We start from the raw sequence: 22912 nt of genomic DNA on the forward strand, positions 1-22912 counted from the left end.
AAATCCAACGAACCGCATTCAACCCGCAAGCTAATAGTTGAATAGCCCTCTCCTAGAGCTTTTGAGATATTGCCACTGCTCCAACACTGAAAGGCACTGTTACAATGTCTGGATCAAGCCAGGTTCAGCATAGCGTATGCCACTGTCTGCTCACGTTGGTGACCGGACCAGGGCAAGCACACTTTTGCAGTTCCCGCCGGAAATGCAGTCTAGTTGTTATTTTAATTCAATGATCAAGATGCACATTCCCAACCGCCCACTGCGGTGTTCTGATGAACGTCTGTTGTGTCAACCAGTCATAAACGCTAGGTCAAATTCAAGACTCTTTTCCTCAGTGGTCCCATGTTGGTGGAATAAGTTGCCCAGTGCTCTCCGTTCCTGTGATAGTTTTGGGTCTTTCAAGAGGGGTCTAAAGGCATATCTGTTCAACATGCACTTAGTTCATTAAGCGCTTCTTATGCGTTATGGTTTGTAAAGTATTGTTTTATTTTCATTAGGCTGTTGATTAATTTGACATTCTTGTTTATTATTGCTATTTTCCCTCATTTCCATTGTTTATTTCATTAGGCTATTGATTAAATTGACATTGTTGTTTATTATCGCTATTCTCCTAATTATAGTCTGACCAACAATTTGTTCCCTGTTAAAATGTACTATGTAACAATAAGACTAACCCACATTAATGATGATATGGATGCATGGAAAGATTATCAATTTAACTAGGCTTTGAAAGAAACAAGTTATTCTCTACAGTGAATAAGTTTCCAACATGAATCACAAGTTATACCTTGTGCTTGCTATACAACTGATGACAGACCACCTCAACAACATGAGCTTATATTTTGGAAAATAGCCAATTTTGCTAGTTATCAAAGCACCTTGTAAGCAATGTAATTGGTTTAAAACATATCACGTCACATTTTAAAACATACTTGGTTTGAGAATACATACTGTACATCTGGAAGTGGACTGTTGATCAGTCCAGTGATGATATGCTTGAGGGCACTGCTTCAACAAAGCCGCACTGTTGTAGCCTGCTCATACCTAAACAAGCTCCTTCCATAAGCAGTGCCTTTCGCCCCTCGTTGAGTTCAGCACAAGTGTCTCACTACGCATGCGCAAAGTCCACAATTCACTCAACGTTAAGTCAATGAATGGAAAAGCAGAACCTTTCCTGTGATTGAAAATTAAAATGTTTGTTGAAAAAGTGTTGAATGAGGCGGTGGCTTTATGTTTAACAGAAAAGTTTAAGTAGTTTTAAAACAAATAGTGTCACATATTTAACACACAATACTTGAAGAGTTCAGATGCAAAAGCCTCTAAACACCACCTCTGTAAAAAAGGAGATAACAATGGAAATGCTTTCCACACATCCATTAATCAAATAATTTTGTTTCAAAACCCACTAAACACCACTCAGTTCCTGGTATGGATTAGCATAAATCACATGGTAGGCACTGCCTACCCTGATCGCACATCACTGAAAGAAACTGTATACAGTGTGTATTTGCACAAACATTCAGTCACTTACCTCTGTTTTCTTCAGTTGCTTCCTGCAAAATCCATACTACTCTTAGTTGACTGCCTGTACAAGCACTAGACCCCTTTCTATATACCTCTCCATTCAACTAGCAATATTGATACAAGCCACCTTCCATAGTCATCAATCCATCCATCCATTAATCTCTCCATCTATCTACATCAGGGGTCTCCAACATGTACCTGTACAATCCATGTTCGATCAACGTCCTAGTTTCAGTTAATTCTCAACCACATGCAGCGTTCACCGTTCAGGAACAGGTAGCTGTCTCCATTCATTCAGGGCTCAAGTATCACATTCCTCTACTGTTGGGTAACACATTATCCTCACAGACTACAAGGCAATTCACATGACCAAATTGCTGGAAAACACAATACCGACCCTTCCATTTTGGCTGGCCACAAAGTGTTTAGATGCATTGGACTGAGGGTGATTGTGAACCCAAACACAGTCCTTACACTTATAAGCAACATCTCTGTGATGTTTGTTGTAGTTCAGCAATTGATGCTTTCTAGCAGGGATGCTATTCTCATGGGTCTTTGCTTTCAAGCTTTCAACCAGTTGAGCCATATCATATGGACTTGTCAGGGGTGAGGTCATTCCATTGAAGGACTTCCAAAGGACTTTTTAACTTCTGACCCATCTGCAATTCAGCTGGTGAAAGACCAGTTGTCTCATGGACTGCCAAATTCAAAGTAAAACAAATCTCTGGGAGGTATTTGTCCCCATGACTGTGATTGTCAGCAACATAGAAGAGATCATGTTTTTGAGATTCCTGTTGACTCTGTCATATTCGTTTGTGGGTGATAGGCAGTAGTCGTTTGAGGTTGGACAGCCCATTTCTCACAGAGTTTCTTGAAGACAGATGAAACAAGCTGAGAACCTTCATCTGATAAGACATAGTCCGGGACTCCCCAACAAGTGATTATTTCAGTGTAAAAGATTTTTGCAATCACCGGGGCAGTGGCAAGACGGACTGGAAACATTTCGTAGTAGTCAACGAAGACTAACAGATGTTTCTGTTTGAGCTACATGGCAAGGGACCCATCAGATCAATGTCAAGCACCTGATTTGGACTCACTGAGGTCTACTGCATCAAACTGGCAGGCTTCCATGTGTTACTCTAAGTTTGACAGATGGTGAAATTTCTGATGTCACTCCACATCCTAGGCCAGAAGGCAACTTCTTGATGACGCTTTTAGGTTTTGAAGATCCCCTGGTGGCTGGCCATGGGATTATCATGATAAGCATGCAAGGAGATCCTGTGTGGATGAACCGAAAGGGGTTAAAGCTTTGTATATCTTTTCAATCTCAGCCATGTACACCATAGGACAAGACACAGTCAGTACCACTGGAAATCCTGGACAGTGCATCAGAGGCAGCATTCAGTTTACCCTCGCGGTATTCCACAATGAATTTGAACTTTTGCAAGCGAAGTGACCATCTGCGTCCTTTGCGCCTCAAAGAATTGACTGATTCTGCAATCTGGGAGAAACCAGGAACAAAGTGATGGTACCAGCCTGCGAGTCCTAAGAAGCGCTGGATTTCTTTAAGGTATAGTGGGAACTGGATAATCCTGTACGGATTCAATTTTCTCAGGGTCAGAAAGGAGATGATGAGGCCCCAGATATTTGGGAGGAGATGATGTGTCCCAGATATTTGATCTGATGCAGACAGAATTTACATATTTTGAGGTTAAAGGTCAGTCCTGCTGTATGGAGGGATGGAGCAGCCTGGAGGTCAGACAGATGTTTCTGTACCGTATGGGAGTAATTATTATATCATCGAGATATACCATACAATATCTGCCTCTAAGTTCTCCTACGACACGCCCCATCAAGCATTGGGAATGATGCAGGGGCATTTTTTAACTCAAAGGGCATGACCGTGAACTGAAAAAGGCCAGCAGGTGTTATAAATGCTGTTTTGGCTTTGCTGTATTCATCCATGGATACCGGCCAGTATCCACTGTTAAGGTCCAGAGTGGAAAAGATGGTGGCTTCAGCCGGCTTCAGATGGCGGCTTCAGATTCCAAAAGCTCAGAGATATTGGGCAGGGGCAAGTATCAGTTTCAGTTATTGTGTTCAACCTTCTGTAGTCCACGCAGAAGTGGTGTCCCCCATCTTTGCCGCAAAGACTACTGGCGACAACCACCCAGAGGAATGCTATCAGCCAACATGTCATTCAGTCGCTGCTCCACAATCGATTGTTTCAGCGCAGACATCCGATAAGCTTTTTGATTAATTGCTATTTCAGAGGTGGTGTAAATGTAATGTTGTAAAACATTGGTTTACCCGGTGCAAAGTTCCAGAAAATCATCCAGCAGATGTTGTAACAAGAGTTTGTCTTCCTCTTGCAGGTGACAGTTCTGTACTGCCAGCTGTATATAATCCTCAGGCATCAACTTTAGAGGACAAGACACAAAAGGTGGAGGCACAGAAGAAAGAAGACCAAGTTCTGTTTTGTGTGATGTAGCTGGTGTTTTGCAGGCAGATGATGTCTTTGAAGGCAGAACATCACTGAGCAGCCATGCCTCGCTTGGTTGGAAAGTATAAACACTGGACTCAGACTTGAAGCTGTACTGAAAGACTGCAGCATTTACTTGAAGACCACTTAAAGAGAGGAAATCTAAGCTTAGCACCACAGTATAGGCTAAGGCTTTCGAAGTCAACACAGCCACTGGCAAAGAAAAGACATGTTCATGAAGTTTCACTTGCAACTCCACCAGGCCTAATGATGTTTCTGCCTCACCATTGGCAAGGTACAGCAGTCTGATTAGCCAGGGCTTTAACTCTTCATGGGCTTTTTGAAGTCATTCCAGACACCTTCTTGAATAAGAGTTAAAGTAACTCCAGTGTCAATGATGGCCTTTCCCAACCACTGCAATTTGGGGCTGTAGCGTATACCGGAGCAAGCAAAAACACCCTGGGGTCAATTTTCGCTGGAGTTATACTTTAACAGGCTTGCCATTTTTTCGGTTTGTTGCAGTGGAAAAAGTAGAAAAAGTGTTTTTTTCACTTTGACTACCAGACTTATGTGGTACTGCGGACAAGAACCAGGAGCATGGTGACCTTTACATCTCCAACATGTGACATCAGCCTTTTCAGGTGGTCTACTGGACACCTTGGCCAACACACTGGATTGATGAGATGCTGCATGCCACTTTTCATACTCCATCTGCTGTTTCAAGTCCTTCTCCAATTGATAGCCAAATCTCACAAGTTCATCCACCGTGGCACGTCCTCGCAGCTGGCTTGTGAGGTGAGGTTTTGCATTTTTAAGATAATTTCTGGTCTCCACCTTTTACAGAGAGCTCGGTTAAAAAAAAGCGAAGTCTCTAATGGGTTCAGCGTCAAGTCAAGTCAGTTTTATTTTTAAAGCGCATTTAACATACACAGAGTGCAACCCAAAGCGCTCCACAAACAAGACACATAACAACAAGACAAAAGATGCCGGATGGAGCGGCGTAGTCGCCAGTGTGCCCATGACATCAAGACATGACAAATACATTTAAAAAATAACAAATACAAAAAATGCCGGACGGAGCGGCGTAGTTGCCAGCGTACCCGTGGCACCAAGACATACAAGACAGACAACAAAACAAATAAACAAATAAAAAGTAAAAAAAAAAAAAAAAGAAAATAGATTTAAAAAGGGGGAAAAGGGATCTTAAAATTAGTCGAATTTCCAAACCAGCTGAAAATGTCCAAGGGCAATGATGACCCGTGAAAACTGCGCACAGAGCTGTGTCTCCACAACCGATGCAATGCCAACAAAGTTCTTTAGCAACTGACCAACCCGGTGAATTCACTGGAAGTCTGGAGATAACGTTAACGTTAGGCCTTGTAGACTGCAGTCTGGAGATCACTGGAAGCACAGTCTAAAGTAGCGGGCGATCTTGTAGATCCGCAATTCGGTGGACTTTTAACAGCGACCGTTTGTTGCTCTGTGAGATTGCAGCTCTTCACCGTTAATGTTAGTCTGCAGTTGGCATGGCAGCTCACAGGTCAGCAACAGCTCGGAGGCCAATGCAGATCTTTCGCAAAGTAGCCTAGGTCCAGCTGTCCCGAGAGATGCCCTCGACCAGACAGTGAAGTGCATCGCTCACAGATGGATGGAAGGATGTCAGAGACTTAGAAGCAGTAAAAAGGACTAAGAATAACACGAAAACTATCAAAAATAACGTAAATAAATAGGGAAAACATTTAACTAGACAAACCAATACAAAAAAATAAACATGACATTACATAAAATTACGGACATTACATAAAAACAAACAAAAACATGATGCCAGACGGAGCGGTGTGTCTCGCCAGCATCCCCGTAACCTAGCAACTCCTGGTGTTAAGGACTGTGACTTGTAGACATTGATGATGGCAATCACCACTCATCATCCAGTTGTGCTGAAACCTTGGTGCACTATTGACCTAATGATCTAATGCTGATGTCTAACCTGGCGTCAGCTGGTCTTCTTATGCGAACACGATCAGCAAGCTCCTCTTCATAAAATTCCGATAAGAAAGCAGACAGGAAAGAAGTCTGGAACTCGTCGCGAGAAATGACAGTGGTGCGGGTAATCTCCCACTAATCACGAGCAGTGCCATGAAGGACAGGCCTGAATGCAGTCAGAATGTCTGCATCATCCAAAGGCTGAATAGCGAGGAAGTCATGACATTTGGATAAATAAAGATCAGGGTCTGGATCGTCATTGTGTGGGAAATGTGGCTTAAGGTGATCAGTCTTAAGAGGTGGAACCATCGGCTGAGGGGGAATCACAGAGTGAGGAGGTCTCGAAGCGGTAAATGAAGTAGACCCAACTGAACTTTGGATTACAGGGACTGGAGGGGAATAAGTGACAGCAGGCCTTTTACTGAGAATATCAATCTGTTCATGTAACCTTTTAAACTCTTTTAATTTTCCTGTATGTGGGATGTCAGCTGTGTTTGTACGCTGTTCACTGCTGAGGAGAGATTCTCCAAAAGTGCAACACAGTGGTCCATTTTTTGGAAAGTTCTTCCTGAGACGCATTTGTAGCCTGGTGGCTGACATGGATATCCTATTGGACTTAAGCATGCAGTTGTTCCACCATGAAGCGAACCTCAGTTGACTGTTTTGCATTTCCCTGCTCAAGCTGTTGGTGTTGGGAGAGCTCTGTGGAGTTCATGCTAAAAGACGGACGTTAAAGACACGTCAGAGGATGACCCATGTTGATCCTCAAGAGGAGAGGTTTCTATAGGAGCTTCCTCCTACACAATTTCCTCAACAGGAGGCTGGCTGGTCACAGGTCCTCTTAGATGTGTTGTTGAGGGGTGCAAAGAGGTATTGAGAGAGGGGAAAGTGTGTCGGTAGCCTGGGCTAGGGTGTCTACCAGAGGAAGAGGTTTGAAGAGGGCTATATATGTTTGGTAGGACCCTCAAGAACAAGGACTCATTACCCTGGGTAGTGGTATTGATTTGGTCGGCCATTTTTCAGTAGCTAAAAGTGAAGAAAAAGACAGACAGAAATGCTTAAGAGCACTTTCACAATTTTCAATTCAGTCAGAACAAATATATATTTGCCAAGTCAGAAAAATTACCTTTTACCAAACATCCCTCGTCAACAAATTCCGTGTATTGGAAAACGAGCAAACAAAAATATAAACAAACAAAGAAAAGTATTCAGTGGTTTGTAACATGTCCAACACACATCAAATGACAATTAAGTTCATAACATGAGCAACGCATGTAAGTTCACACGCCACAGTTCAAGTAACAATGCGACGTAACAGAAAAGATCAACGCAAAGTTTGTTCAGTCAATACGATGTTGCATCAAACAATAGGCTTACAGTCCATAATCAAAATAAAAATTCAAAAGAAACAAAAAATTATGACTATGGTAGGCTGGTGAGGATGGTGTGTATGCGAGAGCGAGCATGTGTGTGTGTGTGTGTGTGTGTTCAGAACAGGCCGTGTGTGTGACATGGGTTCACATACTTTTTCTTGCATATTTGCATACTTTTTCACATACTTCTATCTATATCCATCCATATATCCATCTATCATCCATTCTTCTACCCACATCTATCTACATCCATCCATCTATTAATTTATTAATCTACATACATCCACTCATCCATCTATTAATTTATTAATCTACATACATCCACTCATCCATCTATTAATTTATTAATCTACATACATCCACTCATCCATCTATGTCTCCACATACATCCAGCCATCTTTCCATCTATCTATCCATCTAGCCACTTCCTTTACTCACTGAGTGAAACTGGTTTGAACTTTGACACTGGATAAGTGACTTTGACTTTGACTGAAATGCATGAGATGTGTGATGGGCCAGAACTGCTATCTAGTTAGTCAAACTAGTTAAAACCATTTTGCCTCCTGGGTATATAATATGGTAGGCAAAGCAAGCACTAATGTAATTTAAGGAGGAACAGTTTCTGAAAGACTGAAAGTTACTGTTGCAGGTTGCTAATATAGTCTGCCCAGAAAAGGCATGTTTAGAAAGTAAATATCAGCCTCAAATAGCCTAGGCTTCAATGGCAGAACGTAAAAAAAAATATGGACAGGTATACCCTAAAGCAAGAGTTGCTAATATTCATTAAATCTATAAAAGTCTGGACAAAGGTTAATCTTAAATTACAGTGTGCAACACGCTATATTTATCAGGAGTTTAATGACTGTTTTGAGATAAGACTTTGTCCTTGTGCCCTATTTCACTGCCCCCCTATAAGAAGACCACCTTCTCAAGTGGCCCATTGGTGATTTAAGTTGGAGACCCCTGCTGTACATGAATTTGCACCTCATACATCCACATCATCCTGACCTTTCATTGTATCTCAGGAAATCTAGCAGTTACACTTTTTCTCTATCAGAGCATTTATTCAATTCACAGTATAAACTTTCCATAGTACTTTCACATGCTTTTGAAACACTACCTTATTGTGTATTGTACACAATGTGATCAGAAAGTGCCGTTGTCCAGTTATCCGTTGTCCGGTAATCTGTTGGTAGCATTTGTAAAGTGCTCTTGAAACTTTTTCAATTGTGCTTTTATGGCAGTATTCTGGGCATGCTTAAAGAAACTTTGGGCACAGATTTTTCTTCTTTGCGTGCCTAAAATTGTTTAGTTGAGAATTGATCTTCATGCACAACTATCTATTCCATGTTCACTGAACATTCCCTCAAACAATTGCTTGGTATATTATCTCTGCCGACACCTATCTCGCCCCACATGCTCTTGCTCAATTTGGAGGTATAATTGTGGAACAAAAAATAATTGGAAATCTAGTTGTATTGATTAACAAATCAAAGTTGTCCATTTTATCATCCGTTTTTATGTTGTCATCATATAAGCTGACCTTTTAGAATTTTCACATGGTCTACAAGATGCACTTTATATTAAGTAACTTATCTACAGTAACAAGTCTTGAACAATAAATTGTGAAGGTAATTTGTTGTGGAGAACCATTCAAAGGGGGAAAGGTAGGCTCATAATGTTACCTTGCGATAACAGCTAGGTACCAGTCCACGTAGGCTATAAGCATCAGGCAATGTTTGAGTGAATAGTGCACCAGGAAGCGTACTTGTTTTCATGTGTAGGATAGCTTTTATTTATATACAGATTGTTTCACTTGTATGTAAAAGGGCTTGTTACGATTTCTAAAAGGCTTTATTAGATTGGTAATCTAATGCAGTCAGAGTGAAATTTATATTTAAAGGTTGTCAACTCTGCTTTGGATGACTTTCTCATAATCCGTGTGGCCAACTGGAGGAGAAGCAGTTTTTTTTCCCCTCCTCATCCACCCATGTCCAAACTGGTTCAGAGAGGGGTGATGCCATCTTCCTCTATCCGTTCCACCTTCAGGGGCAAGACACAGCCCTGACATTCTGCATTTTCTCCTCCTTTCTGCAGTGAGGTTGAGGCACCGCACCCAGAAGGTGCTGTGAGGGAGGCCAGCGCTGCCGTGCATGAAGGAGGCTCTGAGGAGACACAGCAGGAAGTGGGCAGCGCTATATTTACAAAAACAGGAGAGGGAAGTGAAGGAGTTGGCTTTGAGTACAAACAGGAGCAGACCGAGCAGGAGCTGCAGGGGAATGAGGAGGAGAAGGACGAGGATGTAAAGTTGGATGAAGATAAGGCAAAGCTGAATGTGGAAGAGCAGGAGCAGGAGCAGCAGCCACACCAGCAGGAAGATGAAGAGGAGGGGGGAGGAGGCTGTTGGGGTGCAGGGAGAAGAGCCAGTCTGCACCACACAGCATCTCCCATACGAGTGCAAAGGAACAGCACCTGCTCCCATGCTCAATCTGTGGCTGACTATGAACTCTCACTTGACCTCAAAAACAAGCAGGTATGGATGCTCTGTAAAATAACTCAAATTGATTAATTTAGAGTTGAGTATTTGTGTTTGTGTGTGTGTGTGTGTGTGTGTGTGTGTGTGTGTCCTTTGAGACTTGTTGATGTCCCTTTTGTCTTGTTTAAACTGAACTGGTTTGAGTTGCAATTCCAGTGCAGATGTTGGGATTGGCTGAAGAATACAACAGCTTGATTTTGAGTACAGTAGTTTTCACATGGTTGTAAAGCTGTAGGTTTATTTTCAGTGTTGATACCTTTAATAGGGTGATACTTGTAGCCATTACCATCTTCCCCATCATCTTCATTATCATCATCAACTCTTAACACTCTTTTGTCTACACAGACTTGAGACAATAATCATTGTTTTGCAATACAAATTTAAATGTGCAACAATTTGACAATTCTCAGACAGGGGTCTAATCATTCTAATGTCACAGCTGCACTAAGAAATCTTTAGCTTGATGATCTGATATAATCCTTCCTTAATTTGGTGGTGTTGGTCTCGCAATAGCAAAGCCTTTGTCACAGTCTATCCAGCAGTCAAGAACACTGGTCCAATAGTGAAAGTTGTGAAGTAGTGTAGTCCACACAAGGCAGTTCGACATGCACCAGATGCCTTATTTCGTAAGGGATAATTGGGCAAGCACAGTGTGAAATGGCAGAGCTCCTTATTCATGGGCAGGGGAGGAAATTGGATGAGCAACAACAACTTTTTAAACAAAGCTAGAACCTCATAAAATACTATGATATCCTTCACACTCCATAGAACCAATGGGTGGGTGAAGATGAAAGTGTCAGTTGTGTTGGGTATTGACGTACTGAAATAGTCTGTCAGCCAGGCTGTACAACTGGTTATTACTATTACTGGACATTACTTCGCTGTGCACCTTGAAGGTATCCAATGCAGATTTGGATATTTTTTTTTAATGGGCTCCTCGTAAAGTCACAGAATATTTATATTTATACTTTGCCATTGTAGATACTTCTCACGACTTGAGCCCCTTTCCCCCTGAATACTGGAAAATCTGGAAAAAAACATCACATGGTGAAATTTCACCAACTTATGATTCTGATACCATCTTAGGAACATCCAGGATTTTTAAGGATGTTATCCAGGATTTTGCTAGGGAACGGTATCCAGAATGGTATCAGAATCTTAAGTTGGCGAAATTTCTCCAGAGAGGGTTGAAACAGAGCAGGAATCAAGGATTTTTGATTTCATCATGTGATGGGGTTTCCCAGATCACTTCACATTTGTGCATTTGTTCTGGAGATGAAGGAATAGCAACAGGTGAAGACAATCTCCAAAGAGCCATATCTACTGACGAGGTAATGTTTCATAATTCTCACAAGATTACACCGGGCACCGACAGCCAAATTGCAGGGCTGGTTCTCCGCCGGTGGGGCGCTGCCAGCTATACGCGGCACTGTCAGCTATGCTAGGGAGGTAGAGGTCACATATTACAAAATACATTCTTATAGAATGACCTTCATTCTTTCTTAAGAATCACCTTTGGGATTAATTTGACAATGACAGACAGCTACATTATCTGCCTTTACAATGCTTAACAGACACTGACTTTCTTGGCTGTAGGCCTACTGTTAAGGCACATCTTATTGAGGGTACAGTATATATTATTGTCCATATTACCAGGAAAAAACTGACCTACTAAGATGCTTTGGAATTTGGCATTCGATTCATCATCAGTTGTTTGTTGTATGTAGATATGAGCTGAAGATGAATTGAGAAGAAGGCATTTATTTAGTTTCTACTCTATTACATCTTACGGATGTCAGTGTTGTCAGAGTGATGAGCGTGTGGGGTTGTACAGCCAAGCACTATTGTTGAGGCTGATTTATTTGGCCAGGGAGACATCTGGCCAAATCATAAGATATAAATATCTTATGATTTGGCCAGATGTCTCCCTGGAAAGATTAAAATTCCTGATCTTGATTTGGCAAATGGGCCATGGAGGCGTTAGTGTAGTGTTCTACCTGACTAATGCTCTGTCTGGCTCTTTCATTCATTACTTCTGACTAATCACTGGCCTACTCCTGTCTTTAAAATGTCTTCCACTACTCTCTGGTTGCTACATTTTGATGAAATTGAAAGACTTAATTGACTTGGTTGATTTTCTTTGTCTGTTAAAATTTTAGCAGCAGCATTTTGGACAAGTTGAAGAATTATTGTTTCACAACAGAGAACAGGCTGTCTTGGTGATAGCCTTGATGTGCGTTTGCAGTGTTAAATGGAACCCCAAGTTTTTTGACGGTTACTCTTTCAGTAATGGTGTATCTATTGTCACTAAAATCACCAGATGACTTGACTGGTCTCAAAACTATAAGCTCTATTTTGTTGGCATTTAACAATAAAACAATTTAAAGACATCCATTTCTTAATTGCTGCTAGACTTGCCTCTAAATGTATGAGTTGGGATCGGTCATATGGGTGCACAGGGACATACAGCTGAGTGTCGTCAGCATAGCAGTGAAAATGTGCTAATTATGTAACCCAGGGGAAGCATGTAAATGGGAAAAAACATAGGGTCAAGTACTGATCCCTGCGGAACGCTAAACTTATTCAGAGAGTGCTTTATGTTGTTGTATGTCTGTTTGTTATATGAGTGAAACCATGAGAGTACTGGCCCCCTGGATCCCAACATGGTTCACTAATCAGCTAAGAAGTATGGAGTGGTCAATGGTGTTGAAGGCTGTACTGTCTGCTGAACTGTCTAAGGACACAACGGTGGAAGCTGGGAATTGAACCCACGACTTTTCTGGTTACTGCATACTAGCCATTACGCTACCACCGCCACAGCTCTTTCACGAATTCTAGACAAAAATGGAAAATTGCATAATGGTCTATAGTGCTGGGCGGTATACCGGTTCACACCGTATACCGGTGTATATTTTTGTTATGATATGAATTTTTAATATACCGCCATACCGGTGTATTTGATTACACAACGTTTGGAACGCTGCGCCGCGGGACTTTTTTCATACGCACGCGTGGTGCCACTGCGAGGCATAGTGAGGGTAAACACAAAACACCTGAAGTTTTTCCCCTGAAGTATATGACCCTTAAGGCTTGATTTCTCCTTAGATAAGGGGTTTATTTAAGGCTGTTGCACAGAATACCTTAAATTGTTTCTTCAGAAAAACGTTAAGGGATACTGCATTGAAAGGGATTTACCGTCACGGTGATATTGTTAGTTAGCAACCCACCGAACACAGTGATGTTTAATGAGCAATCATTCATCTCACCTTAAGATGCCTGATATACCATATTCGCTGAAATTATCCAGGTAGCAAGTAAAGCATGTTATAGACATGCACTGAGCAATACTAGCTGGCTAGTTAGAAATGATCCTGACTGTAATCAGTGCACCAAAACGAACTTTTTTGTTAATGTTTTGCCTAGCGAACCGAACCGAAGCTCATGGCAGGCTAACAAGACATCCACATCCACATGAAGTTAGCCTACCACTAATGTCATGTAAACGTCATGAACGTTAGCCTACCACTAACATCATGTAAACCACACAATAACAATAAGGCATGTTTCTGATAGGCCTATTTGACAGAGTAAGCATATTAGCAGAGAGGTTTCATTTGAAATTGTATAATTTTCAAAAAAGTATAAAGTTGCACTACTTTTTGTATTGGTTTTATAGGCTACAAGATGTTTGTGAAAATTGCACAGTAAAAGTTCTGTATTTTGACTGCAATTGTCTTTGCATTCTGATTAGATTCTTCATTAGAATCATGAGTGGCTCTTTGTAAACAGCATCATTTTCTGGGGCCATGCAAAACTGCATTACCACTAGTGTGGAGTTATTCTACATCATGACAGTAAAATAGACCATCCTTAGTCAATGTACTTCAGCAATTCCTCTCTCAACCTGTAGAAAATGCTGTGAACATCTGATTATGCATGGAAAAAAAATACCGTCATATACCGTGAAACCGTAAGAATTTATAAAAATACCGTGATATACATTTTTGGTCATACCGCCCAGCACTAATGGTCTATAGTTGTTCAGAACTTGTGGATCTAAATTAGTTTTTCAAGTAGAGGCTTAATGATTGCCGTTTTAAAGGCAACTGGCACAGAGCCTATAGCAACTGACTTATTGATAATGTGGAAACAGAAAAGGCTCTGTATCGGAGAATATTTATAATGATATATTTCCTATACGATCATATATTGGTAGATATGCTGCTAATATACAAGGATACAAGGAAGTTTGTCACATGCATATAGTTACTGGAAGTAAGAAATGCAGTGAAATTATGTCTGGTGTCACATGTCATGTGTCAGTTGTCAAATCAGGAGCATATCAGAACTCCTGAATGGGACAGTATCGATCAGGTAAGAGGTTTGAAACAAAAACGCCAATGCTGCTTTGCGACCGCTATCTGCTTCGAGTAGGCCTATTAGGCCTATTACCTGTACAGTCCTACCTAATAGACCTACTCGAAGCAGATAGCGTCGAGTGGGTTAATGCACAAATTTCCAGAACAGGTCTGCAACTTTCAGGTAGTTCTGAGTTCGGATCTAGGCAGGAGCAGTGCCTATTATAATGAGCGCATACGGGGAGTAAAACGACTGTTACGCGCTGTTACAACTGTAGGCTACAATGGTTGCAATACAGAAACATGCGCATGTTAGTTTAGTTAGAGATTATTGTTATTATTATTATTATTATTTTACCTTACGTTACCTACATCAAAGCTGAATAAAATTATGCAAGATCAAAGTAACCTAAGGTAGCCTATGGCTCTGATGGTCTGCGATTTTAGTTTTTAGATCATTTCAAACAAATCATTAGTCGCATAACGTGACGGCATCACCTTTGATGGACATTTATTTCCTTTCGTCTATCTTTGACGATGAGGGATTAACATGAATGTCTGTCTGACGGACCCTACTTTGTAGGCAAGCGTTAGAGCCTTGAATTTGATGCGGGCCGCCATAGGTAGCCAGTGTAGCTGGATGAGCAGCGGGGTAACATGTGCCCTTTTGGGTTGGTTGTAGACCAGGCGCGCTGCCGCGTTCTGGATCATCTGAAGGGGTTTCACTGCGCAGGCTGGGAGACCTGTCAGGAGGGCGTTGCAGTAGTTGAGTCGTGAGATGACTATTGCCTGAACCAGAAGTTGGGTAGCATCTTGAGTCAAGTAAGTCCTGATTTTCCGTATGTTGTAGAGTGCAAAACGGCATGACCGGGCGACTGAGGCAACATGATCTGAGAAGTTTAGTTGGTTGTCGAGAACAACTCCTAGATTTCTTGCAGTCCTGGTAGGTGAAACAGACAGGGAGTCAAATTTGATGTTGATGTCGTGGTGTATGGTAGGTTTAGCTGGGAGGAGCAGCAGTTCAGTCTTTGAGAGGTTCAGCTGGAGGTGATGTGCCTTCATCCATCTAGCTATGTCTGAGAGGCAATCCGAGATCCGTGCTGAAACCAAGGGGTCATCAGGTGGAAAGGACCGATAGAGCTGTGTGTCGTCGGCATAGCAGTGGTATGAGAAGCCATGTGAACGGATAATCTGTCCCAAGGAGGTGGTGTAGATAGCAAAGAGAAGGGGGCCCAGCACTGAGCCCTGGGGGACCCCTGTGGTGAGATGGTGAGGTGCAGATAGCTGACCAAGCCATGATACGTTAAACGAGCGTCCTGTGAGGTAGGATTCAAACCAGGAGAGAGCAGAACCGGAGATTTCCATGTTAGCGAGTATAGAGAGAAGGATGCGGTGATTAACCGTGTCAAAGGCAGCCGATAAGTCAAGCAGAATGAGTATTGATGACCGAGCGGTCGCCCTGGCTTCTTTTAAGGCTTCTGTTACAGACAGCAGAGCCGTTTCGGTAGAGTGGCCGCTTTTGAACCCAGACTGATTTGGATCCAGAAGGTTGTTCTGTGAAAGGAAGTCAGAGACCTGTTTGGAGACTGCTCGTTCAATGCCTTTGGATAGGAAAGGCAGGAGTGAGACAGGGCGGTAGTTCTCGACTTGAGCAGGGTTGCGAATATAGGACCCATGCGCAAGACTCTTTCCGACAGAAAACACACTTTATTAACGAACAAAATTACAAATGACTTACAGACATGAATCAGACAGGATAACAGAGAGACGAGCCGACAGGGAACAGAGAAACAGGAGGGTAGAAATACACATACCAATTAACAGGAAGACAGAGGACTGGATGAAACCAACGAGACAATAACAGGGAACAGGTGAGGATGCAGAAATGGAGGGAAAACAAACAAGACAGGAAGCACAGACCAAATAAGGAGATGGGGCGGAGACAAAGACAGGGAACACCAAGCACATGGGGAACAGGCAAAAACAAACACAGGACAATACACAAAATGGCCACCAGGGTGGCACAAACTTAACCAAATCCTGACAAGGGTTGAGAGAAGCTTTCTTAAGTAACGGTGTTACCCGGGCCATTTTGAACGCTGTTGGAAATGTGCCGGAGGTTAGCGAGGCATTGATCACATGTGTGATAGCTGGTGCGATGGTCGGGCTGATGGACTGAAGTAGGCTCGTAGGTTCATAGGGTCCAGCGAGCATGTGGTAGGACGGCTGCATGTCAGGAGTCTAGATACTTCATTCTCGGAGAGAGGCGTGAATGCTGAAAAAGATGATCCAGCAGTCCCTAGAGGTTGTAGGAGTGCGGTATCTGAGTCAGATGCGTTGAGTGGGCATGTAGAGGATTGACTGCTGGTTGCCGCCACTTTGTTTGTAAAAAATGAGGCGAGGGTATCTGCAGTAAGGCTGAATGGAGGAGGAGGCAGCTGAGGGTTGAGTAGCGATTTGAAGGTTGAGAAAAGTGTTTGAGTGTCTGTAGCACTGTTGATTTTGTCATTGTAGAAAGCCGTGTTAGCAGCATTGATGCTGGCTGAGAAGGAGGTCAGGAGTGTCTGGTAGTTTTTGAGGTCATCAGTTAGTTTGGATTTGTGCCATTTCCTCTCCGCGGCTCTGAGTTTGGTGCGCTGCGATCGGAGGGTATCATTTAGCCATGGATGAGAGTGTTTGGATCGAGCTGGCCTTGTGGTAAGAGGGCACAGCTCGTGTAGACACGAGCTCAGTGTGGAGCAGAGTGAGTCTGTGGCCTCATTAACCTCCAGAGAGGAGAAGGTGTTGAGTGGAGGTAGACCGGAGGCAACCACAGAGGAAAAGTGCGTTGGAGACAGGTTCCGGATGTTGCGGCGGAACATGACCATCGGCTGAGGAGCCGGAGGCTGTTCTGTCAGGCTGACGTTGAACTGGATGAAGAAGTGGTCAGAAAGATGGAGAGGCATCACCATGAGGGTGTCTGTGCTGCAGTTCCGAGTGAAGATCAAGTCAAGCTCTTTGCCAGCTTTGTGAGTCGGTGGGCTTTGAACCAGTTTGAGGTCAAAGGAGTGGATAAGGGCCAAAAAGTCTGCTGAGCCTGGGGCGTCTAAGTGGATGTTCATATCGCCGAGAACAAGAAGCGGACAGTCATGCTCAGGGATGGAGGACAGCAGAGTGTCAAGTTCGTCCATAAAGTCGCCTAGTTGGCCTGGAGGGCGGTAGATGACCAGCACGTAGAGTTTTGCTGGGGCGATCACTGTGATGGCATGGAATTCGAATGAGACATATTTATGCATTTTATCTCCAGCAGAGTTGACTACTGCACAGTGGCGCCACCAGAAAATTTTAACAGGGTCGGCCAGATGGGGCCATTGCAAATCTTGGGGTGGCGCACCAAAAATGGAGGGGGGGGAGGTATTTAAATTAATAGTTGGCTACCCACTCTAGTATATCACATATATTAGTACTTTGAGGCCTTAGCTATTTTCAGTGTTATCTTACTAATGCTCTTATCTTGGTCATTGTAAGGGCCATATAAGAAGAGTTTGGCTCCAAAATGCTATATCCTCCATTGTAATGCATTTTCATAAATATTTGTTTTTTATTTTGTTTTCGAAACTGTAATTGGGTAATTGTTATTTACTCAATCAAAACAACACAATTGCACTTTTATTGATATTACCTGAAAAACACAAATAACATGACATCAGTGTTTTCAAAAATGGATTTATAGCATTTTGGAAAGAGTTCTTCATAATGCTAGGCTATATCGTTTTTAAAGACAGTCTGGGCTGCCCATATCTGGGAAGATATGATGTGATCATGTTTGCATACTATGCTATTATCTTATGTCAGCCTTTATTAAGGAACTTTGTGTTTGCATCTATGTCAACTGAAGCATGCTGGTTGAAATATCTATTCAAAAGCACAGTTGATCTGTGAATGCCATGACCAACTTTGCATTCTTTGATTGCGAAAGCAAGTTCATTATTTTGGGCTGCTGTTAAATAAGGATTTCAGCCCAAAGTTGGATAGCATGTAGAAATTTGCTGTAACTTCAAAACCGGATTACTTGGGATCGGCTTACTGTACAGATAAATGATTCATATCATTGTGTCCGCTAAGGTCTGCTGTTTGTTCGTGAGATATACCACCAATGGGTGTGGAGATGGACGAAGTGCTGTGTGCAGATTGGAAATATGATTAAATTTCGTATTGGAAATACCAGGTTCCGCTCTTCCAGGTGACATCTGTGTGCTCTGTGTGTATGTGTGATAAGTACTCCGTGAGCAATTCAACAGAGAATAATGGGTGTTTTGGACACATTTTTTGTCCGTCAACCACATAGTCATGAGTGGCCAGAGTTTATGTTGTGGTGGCCGCAGCCACCCTGGCCACCCCTTGGTGGTGCCCCTAAAAAGACTATCAAACAGCTTCAGGTGATACAAAATGTAACAGCTAGGGTTCTTACAAAAACAAAAAGAACTGACCACATTACTTCAATTCTTAAGTCCCTGCACTGGCTTCCAATAAGTCACAGAATTGACATAAAAGCACTACTGCTTGTTTATAAATCAGTAAATAGAGCAGGACCTAACTACCTATCAGACATGCTTTGGCAGTACACACCTTCTCGTCCTCTCAGGTTTCAGGAGAAAAACCTGTTAGTAAAACCTGCTGTTAGAACTAAACATGGCGAAGCAGCTGTTAGCTGCTATTAGTGTTGCACGGTGTATCGATACTAAAAAGGTATCACGATGCCTTCACGCAAAAAACGATACGATTTCCGACGTTTTTAGAATCGATACTTTGTTAAAATAATAACGTTCAGTGTCTGTGAACTGCTGCTGTCACTGCTCCTTGCACGCATCTAGGCAAGTGGGCGTGTCAAGCAGGCAGCTCCGAGTGAGTGAGTACGCAGGCAACGTCTACATAGTCTTTCCCGACAATCCTCGGCCTTGTGGATAAAATAAATGTGAAATCTGGAACTATTTTGAATACATCGCGAATAGTGAAGGCAAGCCATCAGGTACACAGAGGCCCGTTTGTAAAATATGTTTCAAAGTCATTTTAAAGCATTAGGCTACACATGGAACTTGGCTAAACACCTCGCAGACATATCCCAAAAAATTTACCGAGTTCAAAGAACGACAGTTTAACAAATATGCTATAGAAAACACAACTACATGTGCCAAGTTCTTCTCTTCTGTTTTAGTCTAGCCTAAGTGAAACGAGTATGGTTCTCTGGGATAAAGCGAACCTTCCTTCATCAATTTTGACGTAACGAGCTGTAATCATTTTGACGAGACATAATGAGCTGTAATCATAGGGTGCTAACGTGATAAAAGCGCAATGTTCATGCCAGAATAACATTACCATAACTTGTAAACAATCTATTTTATGTTCGGTCAGTACTACTGGTGATATTTGTCATGGCATGTAGATTGCAATTTGTTCAATAATTATTGCCCAGATGTAGGATAGGCTACCCGAAATGCGCTAATTAAAGCCCACAGCATATAATACCACCAAAGCGTGTTGAGTCCTAATAATAATAGCGTCTTATTGTTACGTGAGCAAATCATGTTATCAAAGAAATAGACGTAATGTAGGAATGCACGCAACAGGTAATGGTGTAGGCCTATCTAACGAAGACTTGAGTGGTTGGAACGTCGTACTTGTACACTGGGCGCAAAGAAGACTATCCTCACATTTGTCCCTTTGCAACTGTCAAGGAAATCCCATAAACACAGGAAGGCCTAGGGTAGACTATACTGTACATAAGATGGCCTAAAGATTAGCCCCTTCTGCATAGCATTCAGTGATTTGCATGCAGTAATTTCAACACTGACCTTTATCTAGCCTAGTTTGGCTATTTAAAGCTACTTTATTGCCAAAACACAACACAATGTAAATGAACTATAACAAACAATAAAGGCCTTAGTCATACAAAGTAGGCCTACTATTTTACTGACTATGAAAAATAATAATTATGTAGGAAGTTTAGAAGTTTAGAACCCAGAATTGACCTGCACACTACAAAAGTGCACCGAATTCAACACAAATGACTCAATACACTTGGAGGAGGTATGAGTCCTATCTTAGGATTTTGCCGTAGTATCGTTTCAGTATCGAGCATCGTGATATTTATGGCAGGTATCGTATCGAAGTCATAATTTTGGTATCGTGACAACACTAGCTGCTATGTGGCTCAGCTCTGGAACCAACTTTCGGATAATATCTGATGGTCTGCTAACTGTAGCCAGCTTTAAATCTAGACTGAAGACCAAACTGTTCTCAGATGCTTTCTGCTAACTGCACTGAGTTACAAATTCTGAATCTGCTTTGAAAATTATTCTACCTATTTCTTTTTTATTATGATCTTTACCTAGTGGGCAGCCGTGGCCCACTGGTTAGCACTCTGGACTTGTAACTGGAGGGTTGCCCAGTGTTTCCCATACATTGACTAATCTGTGGCGGGGCGCCACAAAATCAAAATCGGCCGCCACAGATGAATATTCTATGTTTAATTTAACTATGTTTAAAAAAATCCCGATGTAAATGGAAAAGTGTTTTCCAAAATTCAAAAGTGCTTGTCCCAAGAAGAAGTAGCAACCTTTATTTTAACTTTGTAGAAAACGTTATGAATTGCATCCACACATCAGCAGCCTTTTAACGTTAACTGTGTTAATCACAAACAACTTAAAGTGACAGGCACTCAATTAGACCTAAGTTTATACACTACCAAGACGATCTTAATACCCCCCCCCCCCCCGTTTCTGTGGGAAACACTGGTTGCCGGTTCGAGCCCCGACCAGTGGGCCGCGGCTGAAGTGCCCTTGAGCAAGGCACCTAACCCCTAACTGCTCCCCGAGCGCCGCCATTGTAGCAGGCAGCTCACTGCGCCGGGCTTAGTGTGTGCTTCACCTCACTGTGTGTTCACTGTGTGCTGTTTGTGTTTCACTAATTCACCGATTGGGTTAAATGCAGAGACTAAATTTCTCTCAAGGGATCAAAAAAGTATATATACTTATACTTATACTTATACCTTTTAAACTAATTTTTAGAGTGCATGAAAATGCAATCTACTGTTATCCGATTTCATCTTCTTATTAGAGTGCATGAAAATGCACTCTACTGTTATCCGATTTATTACAGTGCATGAAAATGCACTGTACTGTTCTTCCTAGGCAACAACTTCTTCTTATTATTATTCCGCTTACCACTTTTTCCGTACGCTATTTCTCTTGAACAGTTTAACTTAGAAACTTCATTCAAACTTTGTAACGTAGGTATTCAAACGGACGAAGCTGCTATGTCTTTTATACGGCCGTTAAGCAATTAGAATCCTATGGCAGGTGTTCAGGCCACCTGGATCAACTGCCAGTCTCAGGCTTTAAGCATACAAACTGGCCCTATTAAGACTACACATCCTGTTCAACTGCTTCCTCTGCCAAAAACTGTTTCAAAATAAAAGTCCTCACTACAACATTTCACTGTTGAACACAATTTAAGCCTTTAAACTACTAAACTTTTTAACTGTTCAGCCATTGTACTTGTCATCAACTATGACTCCTACCCACTGTAGCTAGTTAGCATGTTAACATTGTTAGCATGCTAGTTAGCATAGTTATCATAACTACTAAAATGATTAGCTAGGTTAGCTAAGTCACATGGTTAGCATAGTTAGCATGTTATCATTGTTAGCATGCTAGTTAGCATAGTTAGCATAACTACTAAAATGATTAGCTAGGTTAGCTAAGTCACATGGTTAGTATAGTTAGCATGTTAGCATTGTTAGCATGCTAGTTAGCATAACTATTAAAAATGATTAGCTAGGTTAGCTAAATCACATGGTTAGCATGGTAACATTGTTAGCATGTTAGTTAGCATAGTTAGCATAACTACTAAAAATGATAAGCTAGGTTAGCTAAGTCACATGGTTAACATAGTTAGCATGTTAGCATTGCTAGCATTGTTAGCATGTTTAGCAAAACTGCTAGAACATTTTAGCTAAGTTGGCTAAGTAACATGGTTAGCATGTTAGCATTGCTAGCACTGCTATAAAACATTAGCTAAGTAGCATGGTTAGCATAGTTTAAAATCTTAGCATAACTGCTAGCAAACATTAGAGCCAATCCAACTTTCAGTTATCGTCAAATATCTACCTATACACAGCCATTAAACTATTTGAATATCAACATTCATTAAACTTCCAGTCTGTCAACAACTTTTAAACTATTTACCTTCAACTTTTAAACAGTCTACTTTTAAACTATCTATTAAACTATCATTAAACTATCTATTAAACTAGCTGCCTATCAACAACTTTTAAACTGTCTACTGTCTATCAACAACTTTTAAACTATCTACATTCAGCTTTTAAACAGTCTACTTTTAAACTATCAACTTTTATTATGACCGCCGCGCAGCGAAGCGGCGGTCATATAGGTTTAGTCAGATTTTTTTTTTTCTTTTTTTTTTTTTTTCCCGGGACACTGAAAGACCGGGGTACACGAAACTTGGTGGGCATGTAACCCCACATGGATAGCATGGAACCATCGTTTTTCGTTTTGATCTGTAGCCCCCCCGCTGGACTGGACCCCCCGAAAGGAGGGTAGGGTAGACACAGTTTTCTGTCAATATCTTGAAAACCGTAGGGTTTAGGAGGACCATT

The 22912-nt window shown here is 41.8% G+C and overlaps 1 protein-coding gene across 3 annotated transcripts in view; it reads left to right on the forward strand.

Annotated features, from left to right (window-relative positions):
* Window positions 1–22912, forward strand: part of iqsec3a (IQ motif and Sec7 domain ArfGEF 3a) — a 137350-nt gene that overhangs the window by 29330 nt on the left and 85108 nt on the right. For all 3 annotated transcript variants that reach the window (XM_042077935.1, XM_042077936.1, XM_042077937.1), the window contains exon 3: window positions 9460–9895. In XM_042077935.1, coding sequence (XP_041933869.1) covers window positions 9460–9895 — 436 coding nt within the window. The remainder of the gene's footprint in view (window positions 1–9459; window positions 9896–22912) is intronic.

This window comes from Alosa sapidissima, chromosome 22 (assembly GCF_018492685.1).
Source record: "Alosa sapidissima isolate fAloSap1 chromosome 22, fAloSap1.pri, whole genome shotgun sequence".
NCBI lineage: Eukaryota > Metazoa > Chordata > Actinopteri > Clupeiformes > Clupeidae > Alosa > Alosa sapidissima.